The 24,672-nt window shown below is 37.8% G+C and overlaps 1 protein-coding gene across 1 annotated transcript in view; it reads left to right on the top strand.

Moving 5' to 3' along the window:
* Window positions 1-23,744, top strand: part of LOC128858062 (chitin deacetylase 1) — a 145,769-nt gene extending 122,025 nt beyond the window's left edge. The window contains exons 7-8 of the mRNA XM_054093996.1: window positions 1,645-2,030; window positions 22,929-23,744. Of these exons, the coding sequence (XP_053949971.1) occupies window positions 1,645-2,030; window positions 22,929-23,274 (732 nt within the window). The 3' untranslated portion in view covers window positions 23,275-23,744. The remainder of the gene's footprint in view (window positions 1-1,644; window positions 2,031-22,928) is intronic.
* The last annotated feature ends 928 nt before the right edge of the window (window positions 23,745-24,672 follow it).

Genomic DNA, 24,672 nt, shown 5'->3' with positions numbered 1-24,672 from the left:
CGCTTTATTTAACGTACTTGGAATTATCCGATTCAAGTCAAATATGCCCCGTTTTGTTCGCAAATTTGTTGCCATTTAGAAGGCAACTTCATTATCCCCCTTTATAATGTCGTACGTGATCCACTTTTCATCGGGTCAAAATGGGTCAAATTCGGTCCGTTTTAGCAGAGAATCGCAAGCGTTGATTCGGTCCAAGAGCTTTTTGCGTCAACACGTGTGGCACCCAAACATCCAGCTTTTTTTGGAATCCAATCTTCTGCAAATGGTTCCAAACGGTTTTGTGGTCTACACCTAGTTCCTGACTAATCGAGCGAATGCTCACATGCCGGTATCTTTAGATAATTTCAACGATTTTATCAGTCTCTACGACGATTGGCCTACCAGTACGGGGTGCATCTTCGACATCTACTACACCAGAACGAAATCGATCGAACCAACGCTGTGCTGTGCGAATCGTTACAGTATCAGGCCCATAAACTTCACAAATGTTTGCCTTCATTGCATTTTCACCTCTAAGGTAGTAAACACGTAAAATATGACAAATTTCTTGCTTGGTGGACTCCATCTTTGACGCGCTATAACATAAGACTGAAACCTACGATCACAGCACTGCCAAAGAGACACTACAGATTGTCGTCTTCAAATCGCCGTTTAGTGTGACCCGATGCAATAAGTGCAACGCAAGATATGTTTAAATGTCGCGTTCAATTGACAAAATACGACATTACTTTTTCCCCAACCCAATATTTTACATGTTATGCATCTCTCCTCATTCAATGGAACTTAATTCCGACCAGTACGACCCCCAAGTCTAAATTTTATACGTCCGCAAAGGGTTAATACAATTTCTTGTTCACTACTGGCTCTCGCACCTCGAAACTAAACTCTGAAGGAATTTCATGAAAATAGGAATATTATAAAGCCTTGATTTGCTGAGTACCACATACATATTTACGCCAAATGTTTGCAATTGAATTAAGTTCCATGTGCAGTAATTGCAATCAACTTTCCAACTCAGTGCACTGCAATATGCACTTCCCCATGCCAACCTCAACAAAATTGAATAAATAAAATACACTAAACCACAGTACAGTTAGGGGCGAGGGGTGGATTGTTGAGTGGTGAAATCAGTGCCTGCACTTGAAATTGTTGCACTTGAACAGCTTCGAGCATTTTGCCCATACAACCAATTACCTGTAAACAGGGCCATTAAACTGGTAACAACAATAAAAATAACCATAACAGCAACTATACTGCTGTCAAATAACACATTCATATACAAGTATATAAGCAGACAAGTGCACGAGAGCCATTTTCATGTTCATGGTCACATTTATTCTTGTTTCACGCTTGGTGTGCTTGTTTTTCTACTGCATTAACACCCACGTTTAACATTTTTAGTATTATTATATGCAATGTATAACAACTTTTCTCTCTTTTGTTTTAAACACACACAAACTGCACAGCGTCAATGTGTGTGTGTGTGAAAATTCAATTCCATTACAACACACCCTTTTTCAATTTTTACTTCTATTTCTTTTTATTTTCATGACATAACCACAAACTATGTTCGAACATACATCAACACACATTGGCACACACATATCTACGGCTGCATTTGGCGCTTCGATGCTGGCTACACAGGTTATCGAAGACTTTGGCTATATCTATGACAGTTCGATCACAGTGCCACCAGTCAGTGTACCCATCTGGCCATACACGCTCGACTATAAAATCTCGCACGAATGCAAGAGTGGCACGTGCCCATCGAAGAGCTTCCCTGGAGTTTGGGAGGTGCCGCTCAACACTCACTATGTCGAAGGTTATGAAGGCGGTCACTGTCCCTATTTGGATCAATGTGTGCTTCACAATTTGGATGAGGATGAGGTATTCGCTTGGCTGCAAGAGGATTTCACACGCTACTATGAACAGAACAAGGCACCCTACATGATGCCATTCCACACGAATTGGTTCCAGACGAAACCACTGGAAAATGGCCTCCATAAATTCCTTGATTGGGCACTTGAACTGTAAGTACCTGGCGATAGTAAATTTTTGTTCATATACTCGTACTTACCAATATTTATTGTATGTTATGTATTAATGAGCAGAGAGTAGATTTTATGCTGTTGAAAGTTAATTATATGTTAATACAATTGATTGCATTATTATTATGTTTGTATGTATATATACATACATATATAGGTAGGTGTATATATACATGGTTGTGAAGACTCTATTAAATAGGTGACATTTGATTTAACAGTACAAATGTCTCAATCGACTGGATATCCAAATATGTAAATAAAAGATTAGAGGTAGAGAGAGGTATGAAAAATGAGCATTTCTCATCACCTTTCCAAAAGTTATGTCATTCATTTTCCAAAGTAATAACAATGCAGAGTTATTATAAGAGTATAATATCTAAGCGTGACTAATCCTTGACAGCACGCTAACGTGGGAGTCCAACATAGCAGAGGAGGTTAGAACGGTAACAGACGCCCTACGTGAATGCGGGGGTGCCATTGATAAAAGACTAGGCCTCCACCCAGAGCCATATTTTGGCTATATAACACAAATACTAATAAAGCTAATTATGTTTTATAGAGCCCCTGTCTGGTGGAACTCGCTGGAGAAGACGAAGGTGACTATGAAGCTAAAGATAGTTCAAAGGCCTACCCTCATTGGAATTAGTTGGTCGCTTCGACCTCACCTACTCCAGCGCTCAACGTAATGCTAAATGTGTACCCGTGGACATCGCAGACAAAATTGCCGCTGCTTGTGCCGCAATCAGATTAAGAGACTTGCGCTACATGCGCAATACCCACCCTCTTTCGGTGCGAGTGGAACATTTTACATTCATATTCCGACAAGCGAAGAGTAGGCGGGGTTCAGCCTATTCACGTATGGCTCGCAGTTAAATGGAAGGGTTGGTGGAGGACTATTCTGAGAACTCAAGACCAGCCTACCAAACTTTAGCAGTGTGTCTATAACAGAGGTAACTGCAAGCAAAGAATCAGCTGATTAGCAGCTCACTTCTATAACAGCTGTCAGGGAAATAAACAATTACTCTTACAGCCAAGTGACAAATCTGGTCCAGAAATGTCTGGCTTCTCTTACGACCGCACCCGAATTCATTGAAATTAGGCAAATTGAAAATAGACAGGTATCCATGTTGCAGGAAATTATTGGGTAGATGTGCGAGCTAGGTCACGTTTGATAGCTTCTCCGCGAAAGGAGAAGATTGGCGCTCCCTTCACATCCTGCCATCTGCTCCTGGAAATGTGGATTTTGTAACACCTCAGCGATTTGTGGCCAAGCACATCAGCTTACAAAGTTGTGAGGTGCTTCTGGCCACCGGTGGAACGAGAGATCGAGCGCTTTAACACATTTTGTAAGTGCTTTTATAGGGGCAGTGGCCGCTAGATGGGTATGATATTTGGAGGAGTAGATGGAATCATGTCAAAAGCATCTCTTCAGCTTTCTTGCTCTCACGGCGCTAAGACTTTGATGCGTAAGCAAATGGAGCAGACTTAATAGTAATGGTTCTAAAATTATTCTATACAGTAACAGCAAATAGTAGCAGAGGAAGAGGAAGGCCTCCATTGTGTTGGAAGTATCAAGTGGAAAAAAATCTTGGTGATCCCAACTTACTCCGGTAAGCACGAAAAAAAATTCGCGGGAGCGCTTTATTAAACTCGGCCAAAATTGCTTAAGGGATTAACTCGCCAATCAAGAATAGGAAGAAGATATTAACCAGCTGATGGATTTCAGCAGTACCATGTGAAAAATATGTATGGGTGTTTTTTTTTAGAGGTTAGGTTTTCAAGTTGGCACTACTTTTTTCGTAGATGGTCTTTTTGACAGCTGTCACTTGATTTATGCTCAGTTTGCTTTGCCATTTCATAATGAATAGACTTACACCTGAACAACATTTGCAAATCGTGCAAATTTATTACGAAAATAATGGTTCGGTTCGCGCGACGCATCGAAGAAAATTTTGTTCAGCGATGAAGCTCACTTTTGGTTGAATGGGTATCATTTTTAAAACATAATGGCAAACCCTTATCTTTATAATAAAGCTAAATTCTTGGCCATAACATTAAATTGTATACATTTTATTTCATCTTGAAAACCTAACCTCTAAAAAAAACACCCTATATTTTTGGTATTTTGCCAAGCACCTCCTTCTCTTTCTGGTATGCATCTTGATGTTTTTCCACAAATGGAGATGCCTGCAGTCTTATGCCACATTCGAATTGTAAATGTTTTTTTGAGGGGCTTATTTCCATATCAGAAGCCTTTTTCTGGGGTTTTGCCATTGCCTGCTAATAAGCGACCGATATTAGAAAAAACTTATTTAGTGTTTCATGGTCGGGTTTCCGTACACGGTAGTTATGCACTGGTAATTACGTACCAGCTCATTCGGCTACAGAGGCAGTATTCGCGTATTTCTTACTTAGGAATTTAAAATTATGACAATTAATGAAATGTTGTTGCCGTTTCAAAATTCAAACTTATGACTGATCGATCGATAAACCCATCACTGGAAGGTAACAAATGCCGTCCGCAGCTGGCTTGATATTTACTCAAATAGCTTTGCATTAATGTATACCAACGTAGAAGCTCCCCAACAAGAATTTTTAAAAACTTTGTACAATCACTACAAAAAACTTCACCGCAATTCAAGAATATCCTCCTAAAATATTCAACAATAATCACACCGGGTACAGGAAATCAACAAACACTTTTCACTGCACATTTCACGCTGTATTCTCTCAGTAGAATTAAAAGTATTTTGCAACCAAACATTGCGGAAAGTTTTCTTGCTTGTGTTTAGCATTAAAATACTGAGCTTCTGTTTCGTCTGCTCCTTAAATTTTATCAACCGATCATCAATCGGTGTTAATTATTTCATATATACATATTTACCCAACTCATTGAGTATATAAATGTGTACGTGCGTCTGTGTGTGTGCAGAGAATTTACAATCACTGCCTACTCGTTCTGTCCCATTTGTTGCATCACTCCATCGCATCAGTTCTCTCCAATGTTTTTGCACTTGTTCACTTTTCTACCGCTGACCAACAGCGTTTCGCACGTTTTAATGAGAAAAGTTTAACAACATTAAACTTTCATTTTAAAGCAATACAAAAAAATAGTTGATATAAAAAGCATTAACAGCAACGGTGGAAAAACGCAACTAATGTTTTGAAAAAAAAAAGGAATGTAATGAAATGAAAGCCGAACAACAACAGCAAGCCAGAAAATAAGTGAAAAAATATGCGAACAATTTACCTAACTAAAGAAACGGATTGGCATTACTGTAGGAGGCATGGCTTCAACCGCCGCCATGTTAAAATGGCGCGTGTATTGTTGATCAAACTTCGGTAATGAAGTTACGCTAACAGCAAAGCTGATGGTACTAAGCATTAGCAGTATTAGGTAGCATTATTTCTTCCACTCAGCAGTAGGTATTAGGACTAGCCGTAAATGCCAATTGCCATTTTTTTTTTTTTAATTTTTGTCTCATTTCTAGATATCAAGGGCGGATTAGCACGAACCATTCATAGAGGGCATACAGTTCACGGCAAAAAAGATTACTCATTCAATAATTTGTCTTAACTTTAATGCCATGAAATACAAGGTTGGACAAAATTAATCATCCCATTTTATTTTTTAAATAACTTGCTTACTAAAAAAAAACACATGATTTTGAGTGATGGAAATCTTTATTTTGACCTTTACGCGCTCCGTTGCTTGTCGGTTTGTATACTGCAGCTGCCTTTTTCACAAATGTCAAATATGATTAACATACGACCCCATTTGCAAGTATTATAAACCTTTCGACAGGGTGGCACATAGTACAAATTAATTTGGAGAGATTAACTCTTGTAGTAGTTGGAAGTGTGAAAGACTTATGTTAAGGGTTTGCATGGGTTTCGAAGCGTAAGTAGCATAATTATTTTCAATTTTTTTTTTTTCGAACATAATAAATGAAATATTTTTGTATACAAATGTTTCAATATATCAGAGATAAATATTTGACTAATGTTTTTAAATGTCTTAAAACACTACGCCGTTTTATATAATATTTCTCTCTAAGTAGTATAATAAAGTGGAATTTGGAAGTGTCTCAAAAATCGCAATTTTTGAGACTTTTTCACGCAAAGTTTTTCTTCCATATAAAAGACTTTCGAATATACGCTCAAATTCTGATAAAAAAAATAGATAAATTGGTTAAATTTTTTTTTAATTTTATCAAATTATTGTGAAAAAATAATGCAATGAAACAAACAGTCGGCGCACTCGCGTATCGGCACCCACGTCACTGTTGACAGTTATAATTTCGAGGTTGTAAAGGGTTTCGTATACTTAGGAACCAGCATTAACACCGATAACAATGTCAGCCTTGAAATCTAACGAATAATCTCTCTTGCCAACAAGTGCTACTGTGGACTAAGTAGGCAACGGAGCAGTAAAGTACTCTCTCGACGAACAAAACTAACACTCTACAAGGCTCTCATCATGCCCGTCCTAACGTATGGCGCAGAAGCTTGGACGATGACAACATCCGATAAATCGACGCTTGGAGTGTTTGAGAGAAAGATTTAGCGTAAGATTTTTGGACCTTTGCACGTTGGCAACGGCGAATATCGCAGGCGATGGAACGATGAGCTGTATAAGCTTTACGACGACATATACATAGCCCAGCGAATAAACATCCAGCGGCTTTGAAAGTATTCGGGCGGTACCAGCTGGTGGTAGCAGAGGAAGAGGGCGGCCTCCTCTGCGTTGGAAAGATCAGGTGGAGAAGGGCTTGGCTTCACTTGGTGTGTCCAATTGGCGTCGGTTAGCACGAGAAAGAAACGACTGGCGCGCTTTGTTAAACTCGGCCAAAATCGCGTAAGCGGTTATCGCGCCAATTAAGAAGAAGAAGAATTACTTACAAACATTAATTTTAAATAATTTTTACTAAAGCCCCTATTTCGAACTTCGAAAGCTCATATCTCGAAATCGAGGACTAACTTCGAAAATTGAAGAAATAACTTTTTATTTTACTTATCATTCAAACTATAAAAAAACTGATTTGGTTCAATGCCCAATTGATTTTCCCGTATATTGTAATAAGTGACTAATTTTTTTATGATACAGGACTCAATAATAGGACATGATTACAAATATTGATTAAAAATAACCACAATTATGTGCTGTTGACACAAAAACCGAAATGATAAGAAAACAAAAATACTTTTTCAATTTAAATAAGTGCTTAAATGAATGTACAATATAGAATAACAAATGAAGTATTTCAGCTATTCCCTACAAAAAAACGTATTATAATAAAGCACAAAATTACAGACCAATTCTAAAGATCTCGTCAATATCTAAATTGTTTAAAAATGTTCACGAAGAAAATATGTATTTCACAACTAAAAATATCATATAACCATATTAGCCCGGTTTCGTTAGACTGTGTTCATACAGAGAAGCTTTTGCTGCCTCAACTATGCGAGTTCTCTTTTGCTCTTCTTCGTGTCGTTCACACAGAGCTACAGCCAACAACAACATTCAGCAGTATGAAAATACAAAGTGAGTTGCTCGAGAATGAGCCACTTAGTGCCTCTCTCCTTCTCTCCTATTCCACAAGTTACGAGTTGCTTCAACAAAAGTTTCTCTATGTGAACGCGGCCTTACAGGTGGGTCCACAGTTATGTTAACTTTTCAAAAGCGTTCGATAAAGTGGCGCTTAAAATTTTATTAGATAATCTTTCATAACTGGGTTTTCATTCAGTTTTTTCTTAGTTGAATGTATGAAAGTATGAATTCTTAAGTAATGTCAATTCTAATTCAAATATGTGGGCATCCCTTTATTTTGAAGCAAGCACTGAACCAGGTTGGTCTACATCTCGCAAGCTAACAGTAAATGGTCCCACTTGTGAGATAACGAGGCAGTTTCGATCGGTCTTCCATTAGTACTCTGGTTGGTATCATCAGCGGGCACCGCCTACTGCGAACGCATTGGAAACGTATGCGGTTTCCCTCAAATAACTTCCGTCGCAGTTGCAGAAATGGATGAAGAACAAGCGGGAGGTGGAGAGTTTTGTCCAATTGTCCTAGCACACTAGCTGGCTCTTGTCAGAACACGATATCGTCGATCAATAGGCCAGGTATAAAGGTGCGTTGTCATACCACAGTTGGCCAATCTACTCCTCCTTAAGTCATACTGTATCGCTGAAGAATCCCATTAGTCCCTTTGAATTAATATTCATCAACTGTTCTAAAGTGATTAGCTCAAGACATACTAGTTTTTGAAGTAGTTTTCAGAATAGATTCCATGCAAAAATTTTTTTTCTTAGAGATGTGAATTAAAAAAAACGTCTGTGAAAAATCGTAAATTCATTTATATCAAGCAGCTATTTTTAACTATCAGGACTTCGTTAAAATTTTATTGAATTTTTTTTTTAATTTACATACCCATTAACTAAAAACAGAAGAAAAAAGTGGACGCACAGCAAAAAACAAAAAAATTTCAAAATAATCTTTAAAATCAAACATCTGGAAAACGGCTAAGTCTTGGACGCCATGGCACATAATTAATTTAATGAGAAAGGATCTACATAAATAATTATGTTGTTAGGTTTTTAGTACGGCAACCATGCATATATTTATTTACTATAGTTGTAAATCTACTATTTTAACGTCAAACTATGTGCATTGATAAGGTTCGTGCTCTATCAACACCCTTTAAGTTATCGTTCTTTTCAATCTTGTTGTGGACGGTGGACTAAAAACGAAGAATTGCAAAATATTATATATGAACACGACGAGCAACACCAAAAGAGAATTTGCAAGCAATAGAATTTGCTCTGTATGAACGCAGTCTAATGAAAATTGCCAGAAGAGAAATTTGCCGGCATTGAAAAAACTGAGTTTTTGAAAATTTTATGAGGTATAAAGTCTCCTCAATTCGAAAAGCGTCAGCAAGTGGTGAATAGATCAAGCAACTGGTAAATAAATATATGTTGATAACACTGGAAAAGAGCTGCCAAAACCTACATTTATTTAGAAGCACTTAATGAGTATTAGTAAGGCCGCGTTCATATAGGGAAACATTTGTTACTTCAACTCATTAGGTATGACTCTCTTGTCTATCAACACCCTTTGTGTTCTCGTTCTTCTCAATGTTGTTTTTGATTGTAGACTAAAAAGTAACATTTGTTAAGTGTATGAACACCTGTATTATCGCGGTCTAATAAAACGTTCTTGAATGGAAGTTGGTGGTGGCATTGAATATATATAATGAATTATACCAATTTTATGACGCACGCTAGTGACAAATCGTGCTCCATAACTTTGTTGTTGCTTTCACATGCAAATTTTTCGTCAAGTGAGCAGAGAAGTGGCAAATCGAAGTCGCCTTAAGTCAAAGCAAATTTGTCAAAAGCTTTTCACATTAACTTGGTTTCGTATTTGCCGGCAAGAACTTCGATATACCAGCCAAAATTTAACGCTAAGATGGGAAGAGAAAAGCACCTTAGATCCACTGTAGGCAAATTTAGCTTCGCCGGCAAATTTCCGCAAACGGACTGAAGTTGATCGACTTCGCTGGACATCAGGCATGGTTGATTGTAGCAAGAAGTTCCACGATAAAAAATATTCACCAAGAGACGTGGACATCTTTTGATCAAATCGACCGTGAAAGTATTCGCGCCTGCTGGGGCTGGCCAAAGTGGGGCACAATGCTCCCTACTTTGAAAAGACCAAATGGTGAGGGGCATGACTTCGCTTGGGGTTTCAAAAAAGGTACTATTTAGCATGACAGTAGAAGCAACGCTTTGCTCAACTCGGCCAAAAACCGCTTAGTTAGTCACTACGTCAATAAGAAGAATTATATGAAGAAGAATTATTTTGATTGATGAGTCACAAACTCTTCAGTGCTGTACCAAAAGTCGTACGTCATCATTTGATGGAAAGGTTTCGTCAAGCGAGCACAGCCCGCACGTAGCGAGAAGAGAAGTGTTGAATCGAAGACGCCTTTAGAGTAGCAATAAACCGCTAAATAGAAAAAGAAAGTTGATGAAAAATTCAGATTTTTTAAATATCAGTAGTTATAAGTGAATTTTGCACTATGATCCGAAAGTTTTATTGTGCTCTAAATATCACTTTTTAATAAATATATTTTATCTCACGTATTAGTTATATATATATGTATCTATCACTTCAATTCTGAATATGAGACAAATCGGGCCGTAAATCTTAGGTGCGCAACTGAATTCCCGCTGTTTGTAACATAACCTAAACGTCATAAACCCAGCTTAGACATATGCTATTGAACAAACTGCTTCGACACATTAGTGATTTTGTTTTGGTATCATATACTTTAGGTTTTGTGAAAATGTCTGATTTTGTGCCGAATAATCGCCACTTGAGGGAAGTGTTGATTTTCCTCTTTCATTCGAAAAAACGGCGGCTGAAGCACATCGAGAGCTACCAAAAGTTTATGGAGATGCTGCTTTAAGTGAAACAACGTGCCGAGATTGGTTCCGTCATGAAAAAGTGATTCAACAGCATGGCAATGCACGGCCTCACGTTGCCAAACCCTTTAAAATCTACCTGGAAACACTGAAATGGGAAATCCTATCCCACTCGCCATATTCTCCAGATATTGCGCAGTCCAATTATCACCTGTTCCGATCGATGGCACATGGTCTAGCCGACCAGCAGTTCCATTCATATGAAGACAAGAAAAAATGGCTTGATCCGTGGATAGCCTCAAAAGATGAACAGTTTTACCGCGACGGTATACGAGATGTGCCAGAAATATGGGAAAAAGTAGTAGCCAGCGATAGGCAATACTTTCAATGATTCACTTATAACCATTTTTTCAGAATAAAGTTTTGTTTTCATCAAAAAAACAGCGAAAACTTAGTTGCGCGCCTAATACATATAATTTTTAAAAATACTAGCACTGCAGTGCGAAGTTTTAGTACCTTTCCTGATCCTTTCCCTATAACTGCCAGTTATAAAAAGAAATAGAAAGCAAATTCTTTAAGTAGCTTTCGGATTTACGTCCATATAAATATTTGCTGTGCCTCTTTTTAATCACAGATTCCATTCCAATTTTTCAAATCGTTTAGAATTTTCATCCTTTAATTTTTTTCTACCTTTCCAATATTTCAAAGCTTCTTAGAATTTAAAGTAGCAAAACCAAGCCAAACCAACGGACAAAGAAATAGCCAGAGACTACTGATAATTGAATCACCTCCATGGAAAGTTATAGTTTCTGAAACAGTTTTTATACCAAGTCTTATCCAATTAGCTGCTTAAGAGTATTCGCATGTGAATATTCACACATAACACATACAGACATAGATATGTGTATTGTTGTTAGTGTAAATAAAAAACAAAATTGGCTACTCTTTTCTCACACATCCACATACACCTCGATGGGTACACATAAAAGGATGCATCCAAATATATTTGGGTTATACAAAAACTGAAAGGACATAGTAAAAGTTTTGCCAATTATGGCGAACAGTAACAAACTCGACGACTCGTCGAAGCGACAATTCGATTGTGACAAATTGCAAAATTGCGACATTTGGCTTGTTTATGTAGTTGTTGTAGTTATTTTATTGTTATTTTCCTTGCAATGCTTTCATCGCGAGCTGACATCAATAACAATAACGGGGTGCGGGTGGGGAAGTGTACAAAGAATGAACAAAAAGTGTAAAAGTCTATAAATGAAGACATGCAAAAAAAACCAAAGAAACGAAAGAAACAAAATGGAAAGGTGCTCGAGCCAACCGGTGGGAGAATACAACACAAAAGAAGAAGAAGCAAAGTCGAAATAAAATTTTATGTGTCAATGACATTTGTGTGTCGTAAACAAATTAAATGCTTGTCAACAACAATTTTCCCAACTTTGCTACGTAGGCAAACGGCAACACAAAAACTTTTGGCTTTTGCGCTCTCGTCTCCTGTCTCTCGTCTCTTGTTACAGTTTGTTACAGTTGCTACTTTGTATTTACAGCTGTTCGTGAGGTGTCACTAACAAGAAGTAAGTGTGTGTGGCGTGTGTAGGTGTGTATGTGTGAGGCGCATGTATGGACAAGCGGTTGTATCGTTTTTCGATGGCGATTGTTGGTCGAAGTTCGATATTTTGACAGCAATTCTGGAGCGGCAGCTCAAACGTCTCCCTTTGCTGCATGCAACACATGCACAATTGTCACACATACATGTATGTGTAAGCGTATATGTGTTCAAACAACTACAGAAAAAGTTATTTGAGGGCACTTGGATAAACCGCAATAAGCTTTCTTTCAAGCATTTTCATATTACTACGTATTTCTCTTTGAATTGAATTTGTCGTTGCGAAAGGTATTGACAAAGTTCTGAAGTATTTCTCACTTAGTTAAAAGATCCTTCTGTTATATAACTTTGTTACTTATTTTAAATGAGCTTAACAAAAAATTACTGGGGAATTATGTCATTGATTTTTGTACTGCGATAAAAGTGTTGATTGAAGATAATAGCAAAAGTTTTGCAGCATAGGACTGCACCGAAAGTTAATGTCGCAGTGCCCTCAGGAAGTGCTATTCAGGAAACTGCTTCTTCAACATTAAGGAAACCAGTAAAATTAGAGATAATCAGTGAATATTTAAAAAGCTTCCGAGTGGCTTAGCTGCAGCGGTGCACTTCTTTCACGGAATAACCAGCCATACAAAAAGGTACAGTCCGGTTCTTTTGATTAGAGGAAATATTTTTTATGGAAACAAACGGACAGAATGTATCGAAGATTGTACTTAGCTCGAAAATAAACATGCATCAAAATATTGTTCCATCTAACGGTATTTCGCAGCAGTAAAACTTCAGCAGCTGTAATACTGTGCTTGATTTATTGGTTCACGTGAATAGAGGCACTCAGTTTGTCTACATTATTTGCGTACTTAAGCAGTTTGGTCGAAAACTAATTAATTCTAATAAAATGGGAAAGTAATAGGACTATGAATAAGTTCGTGCGGTTTTTTTTCGAAATTTGAAACTTTATTGACGTAAAATGGTTACAAATTTAATATTCAAAATATTGTCCATCGCTTACTATTACTTTTTCCCATCTTTCTGGCAATTCACGGATTCCCTTTGTGAAAAATTCGGTCGGTTTTGCCGCAATCCACGAATCGATCCATTTTTTGACTTCATCGTAATTACGGAAGTGCTGGTCAGCCAGGCCATGTTGCATCGATCGGAAGAGATAGTAATCGGATGGCGCAAGGTCTGGACTATACGGCGGGTGGGGTAGGACATCCCATTTGAGCGTTTCTAAGTATGTTTTGACCACTTGTGCAACATGTGGCCGAGCATTGTCATGTTGCAAAATAACTTTGTCGTGTCTATCGGCGTATTGCGGCCGTTTTTCTCGCAGTGCTCGGCTCAAACGCATCAATTGTCGTCGGTAGACATCCCCCGTAATCGTTTCATTCGGTTTCAGTAGCTCATAATACACAACACCCAGCTGGTCCCACCAGATACACAGCATAACCTTCAGGCCATGAATATTCTGCGCCGACGTCGATGTTGAAGCATGGCCAGGGTATCCATACGTTGCCCGACGTTTTGGATCGTCGTAATGGACCCACTTTTCATCGCCAGTCACAATTCGATGCAAAAAACCCTTTCTTTTGTGCCGTTGAAGCAGTTGTTCGCATGCCATAAAACGGCGTTCAACGTCTCTTGGCTTCAATTCATACGGCACCCAATGGCCTACCTTTCGGATCATTCCCATGGCTTTTAAACGTTTGGAAATGGTTGATTGATCAACTCCCAAAGTTTTTGCAACCTCTTCTTGCGTTTGAGCCGGATCTTGATCGAGCAATTCCTCCAATTCGGTATCCATGAACTTTGGCGGCGCACCCTCGCGTTCTTCGTCTTCCAAGCCAAAATCACCACTTTTAAAGCGTGCAAACCACTTCTGGCACGTTCGCTCAGATAGAGCATGCTCACCATAAACTTCCACCAAGATACGATGACTTTCGGCTGCTTTTTTCTTCATATTAAAATAATGAAGAAGAATTCCCCGCAAAAACACATTATTTGGCACGAAATTCGACATTTTCAAGTGTGGTAAAAATATTGTTGTTTACGCTTCAAATAAAAAACTTATACTGACGTTTGTGCCTTACGACAGTAGCTCTCCAATGAATGTTTGGAAATGTGGATCGATGGAATAATAATCAAGTTACGCCATCTGTTGTAAAACCGCAGGAACTTATTCATAGTCCTATTAGATAAGTTTGACAGATCGCGAAAAAGGACAAAGTGATGGAGACTTTCGAATAGCCAAATTACCAAAAAGGTTGGTCGGAGTCCAAACGTTGTGGATCTTTACGTGAAACAAGGTGCCACCTCTGGAAAGACATACAATGGCAAAACTGCCATGACTTTGACACCGAAAGAAATCCACAAAATCTTTAGTTTATTTTCGAGCAAAGTAGAGTCGTCACTTGAATTATCAGAAAACCTAGTGTCACTAGATTAAATGCGGTTGTATTATAGCATTTTCTCCCATAAAACTTATTGCCCTTAATCAAGTGAAGCAGAGGGATGATATGTATTCTGTAATTTCATAAATTTTAGAGTCTTAGACTTCAGTGCAAGTTATGGGTATTTATCAAGCTAAACCCGAAATCATTCGGATCAACTCCTCCAAATATTCTCTAAATAACTTTACTTGTAAGTCACTAGTACCACCCGAAGCGGCCGAATAAGTTGGATTGGAAACCAGCAGTGACACAAAACAGCAAATGATAGGAATAGTTTTTTCTAATTACCTTCTCCCTTTGGCAGGGAATGGCAAACTTCCGAGAATATTTCTCTCTGAAAAAGCTCTTTTGAAAACAATATTTGCAGTTCGTGGCTGCATGAAGACGTAGGTCCCTCCATTTGGCGAAAAATATCTAGACACACAACACAAATAGGAGGAGGTGCTTAACCAAGTACTCATAATATCATCCATGATAGAAAAATCGACCAGTAACAATTCTGGCGATTTAGTCGTCTCTATTGCTGCTCATATTAATCTCCCCGTGTCTAACTTCTACTCGTTTCATACCCTCGAACTGCCACAGCCGTCTTTATATGCTTTCAGCTTCATCATACACCGCACTCCATACCAATTTAGAAAGCAGCTCCTTGTCTGCAATGCTATCCGGTTCCAGGTATTTTCCGGCCACTGATTTTAGTTTGAAACTTTCATTTTCGAAACATGTGCACTGAAACAACGCGTCCTAGCAATCCTGCTAAATACAAGTTAATACTATTTTCACCTAGTCTAAAATTTTCGTGTTGCTTTCGTTTTCCCTCTTTCGTCTTGTCCAGACTCTTTTTTCAACTTCCACGAGATTATCGAATGCGGATGTGCTGCGTCGTTTGAGAGAGTTTTGGATGCACTAATGACTCTTAAACGACGTAGTCTTTACATGCGTTCGTAAGCCTTCATTTACCAAGGATGATAGATTACAAGGTTTGGCCGTCCGAAGCAAAATTGTGAGAGTAACTTTCGCTGCCACGTCAACAGGAATTCGGCAGCAGAATTCTGCGCGCTCATTTCACATGTATTCTTACGCTCGTCCAATCAGTCATTATTCAGACGGCAACGTGTAACACGAGTAGAGACTTCGTTAATTTTTTGTTATAACAGCAACATAATCTCAGTTCGAAATGACGAAACAACTTACTTGATTCCTTCAAATTCGGTGAAAGCCTGTTAACAGTCGCATGTTGGCTACACCTTTTGAATTCTTTTCACTATGTTTGTTTTCAATGGCTGTGTCTGCTTCATGCTCACCAAGCTAGATATCAGAAGCCTTTTGTCACTTCTGCAATCTCCGTCGGAGCTATTCTCGATGTCGAACTATTTTTTTTTCGATGCTTTTTATGTAGCATATTCTGCGTGTTATCGAAAGTTTATATAATATTTTAGTTTATATGGGTTAATTATAGTTTAGCACGTAATGGACCAACGAATTCATTTAGCACTAGGAAAAAAATCAATACCCGTTTCAAAAGATGCTTGCAATTTTATTTTGTTTTTTATTGAAAATTGCTTTTTACATAAACAAACCTATATATTCGGACATAAATGTAGGCAAACATTTCATTTTGGCAAACCGCAAGACAATACGACTAAAAAAACACATCTGATGTTTTATTCAATTCACTTTCAATAGATTCCCCTGCATGTTTTCCCTAATTTGTCTCAAGTTTCTCTAAATTTTAATAGAAAAATAAAAAAAAATACTCTCATAAGACTACTTATACCATTAACAACATCAAATCTCTATAACAAAATTTAACGGTGAATATTTCTGTAGAATATCATATTTTAACCCAATATTTCTTACCTGTGTGAGCCTTTGTGACACTTATTTTAAAAAAAAATATATATGAAAAGTTTTGAGTTTGGATTTCTATATTCCACAAAAATATTCCACGCAGAATTTCAGTAGAGGCTGCTGTGTAATAGTACATCCGCTCTTGGAGCGGCAGACGTGTTTTGTTTTTATTAATTTATTTTTTTATTTTATAATTCTAATTACTTTTTAATACTGCATATGCCACTAACATTTCAGAAATAAATGAATTCTTACGTGAAATGTACTGCTTTTACATACTACTCCACGCAACCCAAAAATATTTTCTCAAATAAATCCGTACCTAAGGAGTTAAACAAATTTATTTATTGAGCCTATTAATCTCGATACGAAGCATCGCATTAACAGCGAGTACTCTCTCCAAACTTTAGTTGCTTTTGGAGCTAAGTATAAGTATATACTTTCCTCATTAATCCTCACTTAGCTTCAAATTTTATGTATGTAAAATATAATTTTACGTGAAATCATTTTAAGCAGAAAAGTAAGGTGTAAATCAATTAAATGCTACTCACAAAATCTTGAAACGTCAGCAGTGAATCCTATACTGCACCTTTTTGTATGTCATCTTTGACATTTGTCCAGTAGATAGACTTACAATTTTACGCGATAGAACAACGCGTTAAAATTGTTTAAACTTCATATGGAAATGGTCGATCTTCAATAAACACAAATTCATGACTTTTTTTATGGAAATAATTGTTCGAATGAGTCGAAATTTCAAAGGTTTGGGAAAAAAAATTTGAAGAAACTGGTTACGTCGAGGATATAAAATGGACTGGCAGGCCAAAAACTGGACATTCTGTTGAGAATATTGCTGCTCTAGCACAAAGTGTTGCTGAACAGCCTTCAAAATCAATATTTCGACATTCTCAACAATTAGGCATTCATTAATTGACTGTTTGGCGAATTTTTAGCATTGTAAATGGGCTCATGGTGTGCATTTAAATGATGTAATTTTTACATATGAATGTAAAGATTCGTATTTTGAAAAAAAAATATTTTATTATTATAAATGGCTATTTGTGCACTGCGACCGGAAAAGATTTATGGTGCAGCCATGTAAGCCATTCATACAGCGTAGGCTACTAATAAATCCTAAAACTGCTGTAGACTTAATTGCTTGCAGGAGTTTTCGATCTATAACCCCGCTTCGCAGGTAATTTAGTCTGCGTCGTGCTACTGGTGGGCAGTCACATAGAACATTTTCTGTTGTTTCTTGTGCCTCTTCAAGAATCATTTTCTACCACACCCATCTTTTTCATGTGGCAATTAAGTTGTCCTGTTAATAGTTCAGTGTAAAGTTTTATGTCATTTCTGCTGAGGTAAAGGATTGCCTCTACCTTTATACGCTCTAGATCAATGAGTCTTTTTGATTGTCGCATGCCCGTTTGGGCTCTCTAGTACTCGGTTGAGCCTCATTGTTCCCGCTCACGTAGAAAGGTACTTTTAAAGCTGTTATTTACCCTGCAGGAAGACTCAGGACCTATGAAAGGAGTACTTGCTTTTTGCCTTTTTCTCTAAAGTGTCCGAAATTTTATTCCCTTCGAGCCCCTCATGTCCCGGTGCTCCTCATGTCCACGTACACACATCAGAGTAACAAAGTTTCTTGATACTAGAGTTTCGACAATTTTAAATATTCCCAGACCAACCTTGATTGAAATAAGAAGCAATCTAGCGATTTAAGAGCTACTTGATAGTCAGAAAGAATGTTGATATTGGCACCATGCACACCTCGACGAATACATTATCTAACACATAGCTCCAAGGTGTGGACCTACGCCAGAAAATTGGAAGTCGTATTTCCCATTGCAATTGCCTTCTTGAAGTGTGACACGACAATTCCAGCCGCACCACACCTATTCTTCCTGTTTCAAAGATATTCTATTATTTTTCGACGCTGAGCGATCACTGATGATCACCTTCAAATTCGTGGAGAATTCTAGTTTTCTTTCCATTTTGACATTGACCGTCAGGCACGGAAAGTTCAGAATTGAACTCAGAACTCTGACATGCCGTATAAGATTGCCTTCTTTAAGATGAAATAGATTAGCAAGCCTTAGGACTGCACTAACTGCCGACCATTTGAAATGAATAATTATTTTGAAAGACCCTTTAATTTACCAGAAAAAATTTAATATGAATCTCGCTCAGATTAAAGTGGCACCATTTGCGAGTCGAATGGGAATAAAATAGAAAAGACAAATCGGCCCATCGATAGACTTATTAAAGAAATTGAAGGAATATGGAATCTCATTGCGCGATAGTTAATCAGCATTTTATCTACCCTTACACAATTGTATACCTTAAAATGCAAAAAGAAGCTAGTCCGAGTTACATTAAGCTAAAGAAGTAAACAGTTTATAATTAGCCTCTGTAGGAAAAAATGCCAGCAAGAGTTATTCAATACCTGCGTCAACTCCAAACACTTAACCACCATTGAACTAAAAATAATTTTCCCATTAACAGAGTCGGTTTCCGTTGCTAATACCAGTCTGTAGACGACATCCGGCTTGCTTACAAACATTAAGGCTTCACTGCATTTTCCATATTTTCTAGAACTTCTCAGAATTTTTTATTTAATTTTTTTTTCTATATTTGTATTTTTTCTTTTGTTTTGTGTCGACATTCCCTGCAATTAACATGGTAGTAGAGAGCAAAAACACGGAATCACTATGCACACTCGTACATAACTAAGTATACTTCAATTTCCCCTTCAAAGTTAGTTTTAAATTCATCAGCGCCAGCAGCAGCCATTTTGACGACGGTTTATGTGGCGAAGGTAGAGAGCAGGTGGAGGGAGCGTCTGGTCTAACTTTTGTATGTTTGGTTTAAAACTTTTGGTATTTTTAATTAGTGCCAATATTAGTAGCAAAGTAAGAGGGTGGCGATGTGAAATTGATTCTCTACGGTATAACGGTGCGTATGAGTAACTATTAGCTGTTGGCCATTGAAAAGTACGTACGTATCAATACAAGCAGATCACACTTTTTTATGTGTTTAGCTAGCTTCATTACATATTTTTTTTACTTGGCTTTTTCTTTCACCTCTAGCTGTTTGATTGGTGTGAAACAGAGTTTAATTTAAATTGAATTGAACGAAGTTTGTTGTTTGACACCTGTAAGTTGGTCCGGTGCACTTAACACTTCGCCCCATTTCTCTGACATTGTGCTGATCTTTCAGAATGTTTGTGGCAATTTTGCTGTCATATCATTTGAACGTACGTATGTTTGCTGCTACGTATCTACACATTGAAATTCTTGGGATGTTATGTACATTTTTTGCTAGCAGAAAGTAGATAAAATCTATACCACGAAGGACGCTCCACCAACGCCTTTGTACCAATTTCCATTTTAATTATCGTCAAACTTTCCTCGTAAGGTGACTTAGATTACTACTGAAAGACAGTCCATCAAAAAGCGCATCTACTTGGCTCTTCCCACCCCTTATGCGTTTTTGTGCTGCTGATAAGCCATCCATGTGGTACCTGAGCTGTGGCTCTCATATTCATTACATCTTCGTTCAAGAGTCTGTCACTTATTGGGGTACTTTTATTTGCGCAAATACAATTTTTTTCGTATTTCCACATTCATTATTTTCCAACCTTGTTCCAAGGTACTTTTAACATGGTCTGCATATTCACTATGAAGTTTGACTGAGTAAATAGCGTCTGCATTTCATTTTCCTCTTTACATCACCCTGCGAACAGAGGCTCGATTACAGATGTCCGATATCGAACAATCTTTGCGTAGGTAGCTGTACGTTTTTTGCTGCACAGAGGCGTGGGCGTATTTTGGCTGCAACAAGGTAATCATCCAAGCCGATGTTGCATGTCTTCCATCTATCGCAACATGATCGATCTGATTTCGCGTTTTTCCCCATTGCTTGGTTCCCCATTATGGTTATGCTGGAATCTGGTGTTGCAGACTACCATGTTTCCAGCCACAGCGAAAACAATCAGCCTCTGTCCGTTACCGGATGTTTCGTTGTGATGCGTTGAGAGGCTGAAGAATCTCGCTTTAATGCGGTGGTGGCCCCCAATCCCAGCGGACAACCAGATATCCTGGCTTGATTTGCCTTCTCACACTAGCTCGCTTTCGAACGGATGTTCAGAAACTACCCAGAGGGTACTTCGACGAAGCCCGAAAACTGTGATCTGCTTGGGCCTGGCCACTCCCAAGCGAATGACAAACACGGACTTTTCCCACTTGCGTGGACTTCTACATATGGAACCATCCTTCATCGATTCATCCACTTATTTGATTCAAGGCTCTACATCTACTTTCCTTTTTTAGAAAATTCCCAATGCTCTCGGTATTTCTTCACAAATTCAGCTTTTTCATGCTCTACAATTAAACACCGGATCAGCGACTTAGTGTTCCTTTGAAGATGCTCGCTCTCTCTCCAACCAAGGCCAGTCCGGCACCCAACTGCCCTATTATTTGAGTTTAAAAATAAAAAAAGTTCAATTTCAAAAAATGTCTCATTTTACAAGTCTCCTCATCCAAATCTTAAATTTCAATTTAGAGTGAAATTTCCACCCGAATTTTCGAAAGTAGCTTTTCATTTTTGTCCGTTCTTTATTGTACCACTCATTCTATAAAGTTGTTTTCAATTATTGTCAGCATGCTTAGTATGGTTTATGAATTTTATTTACATAGAAAATTTGTTAGAATATATATAGATCATGTTAAAGAAAGTAGAGAATTCGGCCCCTAGATGGCACTAAGCTTCTGACAAGCGTAAATGTCAAATCTGTGGTCCGATAGCACTTATTCAATATGTGTTCTGAGAAGCAAAGGTTTAAGAACATATCCCGCATCGGTTGAACTAGAGTGCCTGATACACCCTGTAATAGAGCTTTATAGCTTTCTAAACCAGATATTCATTTCGATTTTCTCTAAAGTTACAAGTTAATTTCCATTTACAGGCCTCTCTTGCCAAAACTTTTGTATCATAAATAATGTGTTGCGGTGTTTCCAGATGCTGTCTGGATCTTGATCGCCAATCTGATCAGTTACTGACAGTAGTAGTAAAATTGAGTGCTTGGCCTGATAGGAGAAGTGAATATTCCCTTTCAGTCCCCCCAAAACATTGCAAAATTTCCCACTAATCTAGACGACATTTGCAATGGCAAGATCAGAGACTAAAGGCGGTACTGGAGTGGATGGCATTTGGACAGTTATTTCATGTGAATTACTGCTTTAAGTTTGATGGCAACGATTTGTCAATCGAAAGTCCTTGCAGTAACTGAAGCAGCAGACTGGCAAATTGGCGAAAAGTGTCGAGGACTTAAAATCACGATCGGTAGTGGCAGTCAAGCTGCTCTAAAGGTCTTAGAAAGCACTGGCAACACTTGAAACATAGTAGGAGTATGCAGGTTGAGGCTAAGCTCTGTTGCAAGGTAGAATAGGCTGCAAGTTATGTGGGTGCGGGGGCACTCTGATGTTCAAGCCAACGAACTGGCTAATGCATTGGCAAACTGCGATTCATTGCAGCGTCCAATTGGGCCAGAGCCAATTTAGATCCCAGTATAGCAAGAACTGTCGAGTGCAATAAGGCTTTCTTAAATGAAGCTGTGAGAACAGTGGGTGCAACACTGACACTGCAAAAGAACCAAGTGTTGGGTTCAAAAGCCTGCCACGGGGTAGCAAAATCTTTTCTCAGGCAAAAAAGGGGGCAGCCACGAGCTCTGATGGGTCTAGTGACCGGATACAATCCATGGAGACGGTCAAAGGCATCATCCACGATCCACTGTCTATCTTGTTTGGAGAATAAAGTTAGCACAGAGTATTTTCTCTGCTACTGTGCGACTTTTGCTACACTATGACGGCACATTTTTAGATCGGATGTAATGAGAATGGACGAGCACCAATAATTTTTCCCTCAATAAACTACTAAGATCATTAAAAATAAATTTGAAAAGTTTGCAGAGGAATAATGAGTTCAAATGCTCACCTATTTTTCCTTATCCTTTAAATCCTCTGTCTTGGCCGTAAGTGCAATGGCCCTAATTGCCTGAATGCTTGGAAAATTGATTGAAATGCGTGAAGTTTTGGAAATTTTTTTCACATATTTTGTAGCTTGGATATTTGTGGTAGGTGTGTGAGAAGGAAATATTTTTTCAAGAAAAAATTATTAAAATTTGGTGAGAAATGAATTAGTTATTGAAACTTATATTTATATTCTTTATTATACTTTTTACTATTTATATAAGTACACCCTCGTATTTATGTATTTTCACGCCCAGAAGTTTAACATTTCCCAATTTTCCTTATCAATTTTGTAACACGAAAGTTTTAAATTAAAATGTATTTAATTATTTCATAGCATCTGCCGTGCATGCAAATATTTGCTTTATTCCAGTGATATTTTTTTTATATTATACTCTGACAAACTAACTTCTAACTGACCACACAACTTTTTATTGTATTTGCGAAACTACTCTCTAATTGACACACCCTATTTTTTCTCTCTCTCTCACTTTCACTGCAGACCCGACGTCTACATTCTAACCATCACTCAAATGCTGCAATACATGACCGACCCGAAAGAGTTACGTGACGTCAACACCATCGAAGCATGGAAATGCGACAAAAGCGTCGCTGTTGCACCAAAACCATGCAACATTTGGAATACCTGTGCGCTGCCCTTCAAAATACCCGAACAGAATCTAACGGACACACGCTACATGGAGACTTGCCGCGAATGCCCCAATGTCTATCCATGGTTGGGTGATGCTGGCGGTACTGGCATATCAGGACGTGACAATTACATTTTCTCTGGACCGGCGAACGCTGACGAGGAGAGCGAAGATGCGGCCAGCGATGATGAAAAGTAAGAGCAACAACAGTGCGGAGTACCAGTGCAAGATGAAGTTGAAAAGGTGCGCTAAGCTAATATAAGCTAAAAAGTTTGATGGGTCAGGTGACAAGTGTCAACTGACAGCTGCTGTCAACTGTCAACTGCCAACTAAGTGTGAAGTGCCTTGTGTTTACTTTTTCAGTTTTACGTTGACTTTTGTTGTCTTCTATAGATATTTTCGTTAATTTTGTTTATTTTGCAAACATTTATAGAATGTGCCAATTAATGCTTACAATTTTGTTTTTGTATCATTGTTATTTCTCTCGTTCATATGTTTCAATACCGTAGCAAATTTTTTGTATTTTTTATATGTATTTCTTTTTTGCTCAAATTATTTTAAATTTCACAGTACTTTCCAATCTTGTTTCAGTCTATTTACTTGTTTTAGTTTTTAAGTCATGAAATCGTGTCAATCGTAGGCATTAAGCAAATATAAATAAAATGAATTTCTTTTTATAAATAAAAACAAAAACAAAAGACTATTTTTTAATGAAGCGAAATGACCTACGCAAAGTGTAAGTGGTTTTTAGCGTCCTAAGCGTTTTATACCCACAGGTCGCTGCTCACCTCATTAACTTTGCAATTATGCAATAACGCATCATATTTCAAGCACTAACAACAACAACAAAGGTAATTTAATAGCCGCAGAAAATATACTAAGCATCTGTGCACATACCTTCATACATTTTGTAAGAGCCAGCCTCATGCGGCACTCATCGTCAACATCTTGCTATTGCACCGCCTTCTTCATCCATCAAACATTAGGCCTTCTAAAAATTTTGACTTTTGCGGCTTACATATAAAAGTATACGTTCGCCAAATTATGTTCATACATACAAGTGTATCCATGCGACCAACCGAAAACACGAATATTCTTCTTTAATTTCAAGTATATGGGGGGTGTACCTTTTATACGAGGTGGCGCAAAATGAATCATTTCATCTTGTTTTTAAATAACTTTTTTACTAAATAAAAGCAAATGATATGAAATGATGAAAATCTTTATCTTGCCTTTTATGCGTTCCATTGCTTGTCTGTTTGTATACTGCAGCTGTCTTTTTCACAAGTGTCAATTATAATTGAAGTACGACAGCTTTTCAAAAAATTAATTTTCACCACCAATTTTCACTAAGTGATTGCTCTAACCACTATTAATTATTGCAGCTATTATTTGTTCTTATATACACTATTTTATAAAAATATACTCGTAGTTGATACCACAAAAATAGCATAAAGCTCCAAACTTTGTGCAAAACGCTTCAAAATTTCATAAAAACCAGAATTTCTAGATTTTTTCTGGGTATTCATCTTTATAGGTCTTAAAATTTTATATGTCAAAGTGCAAACTACAAGTGATTTCAGAACACCGTTGATT

Source organism: Anastrepha ludens, chromosome 3, assembly GCF_028408465.1.
Source record: "Anastrepha ludens isolate Willacy chromosome 3, idAnaLude1.1, whole genome shotgun sequence".
Lineage (NCBI taxonomy): Eukaryota > Metazoa > Arthropoda > Insecta > Diptera > Tephritidae > Anastrepha > Anastrepha ludens.
This window is presented reverse-complemented; position numbering and strand designations above follow the sequence as displayed.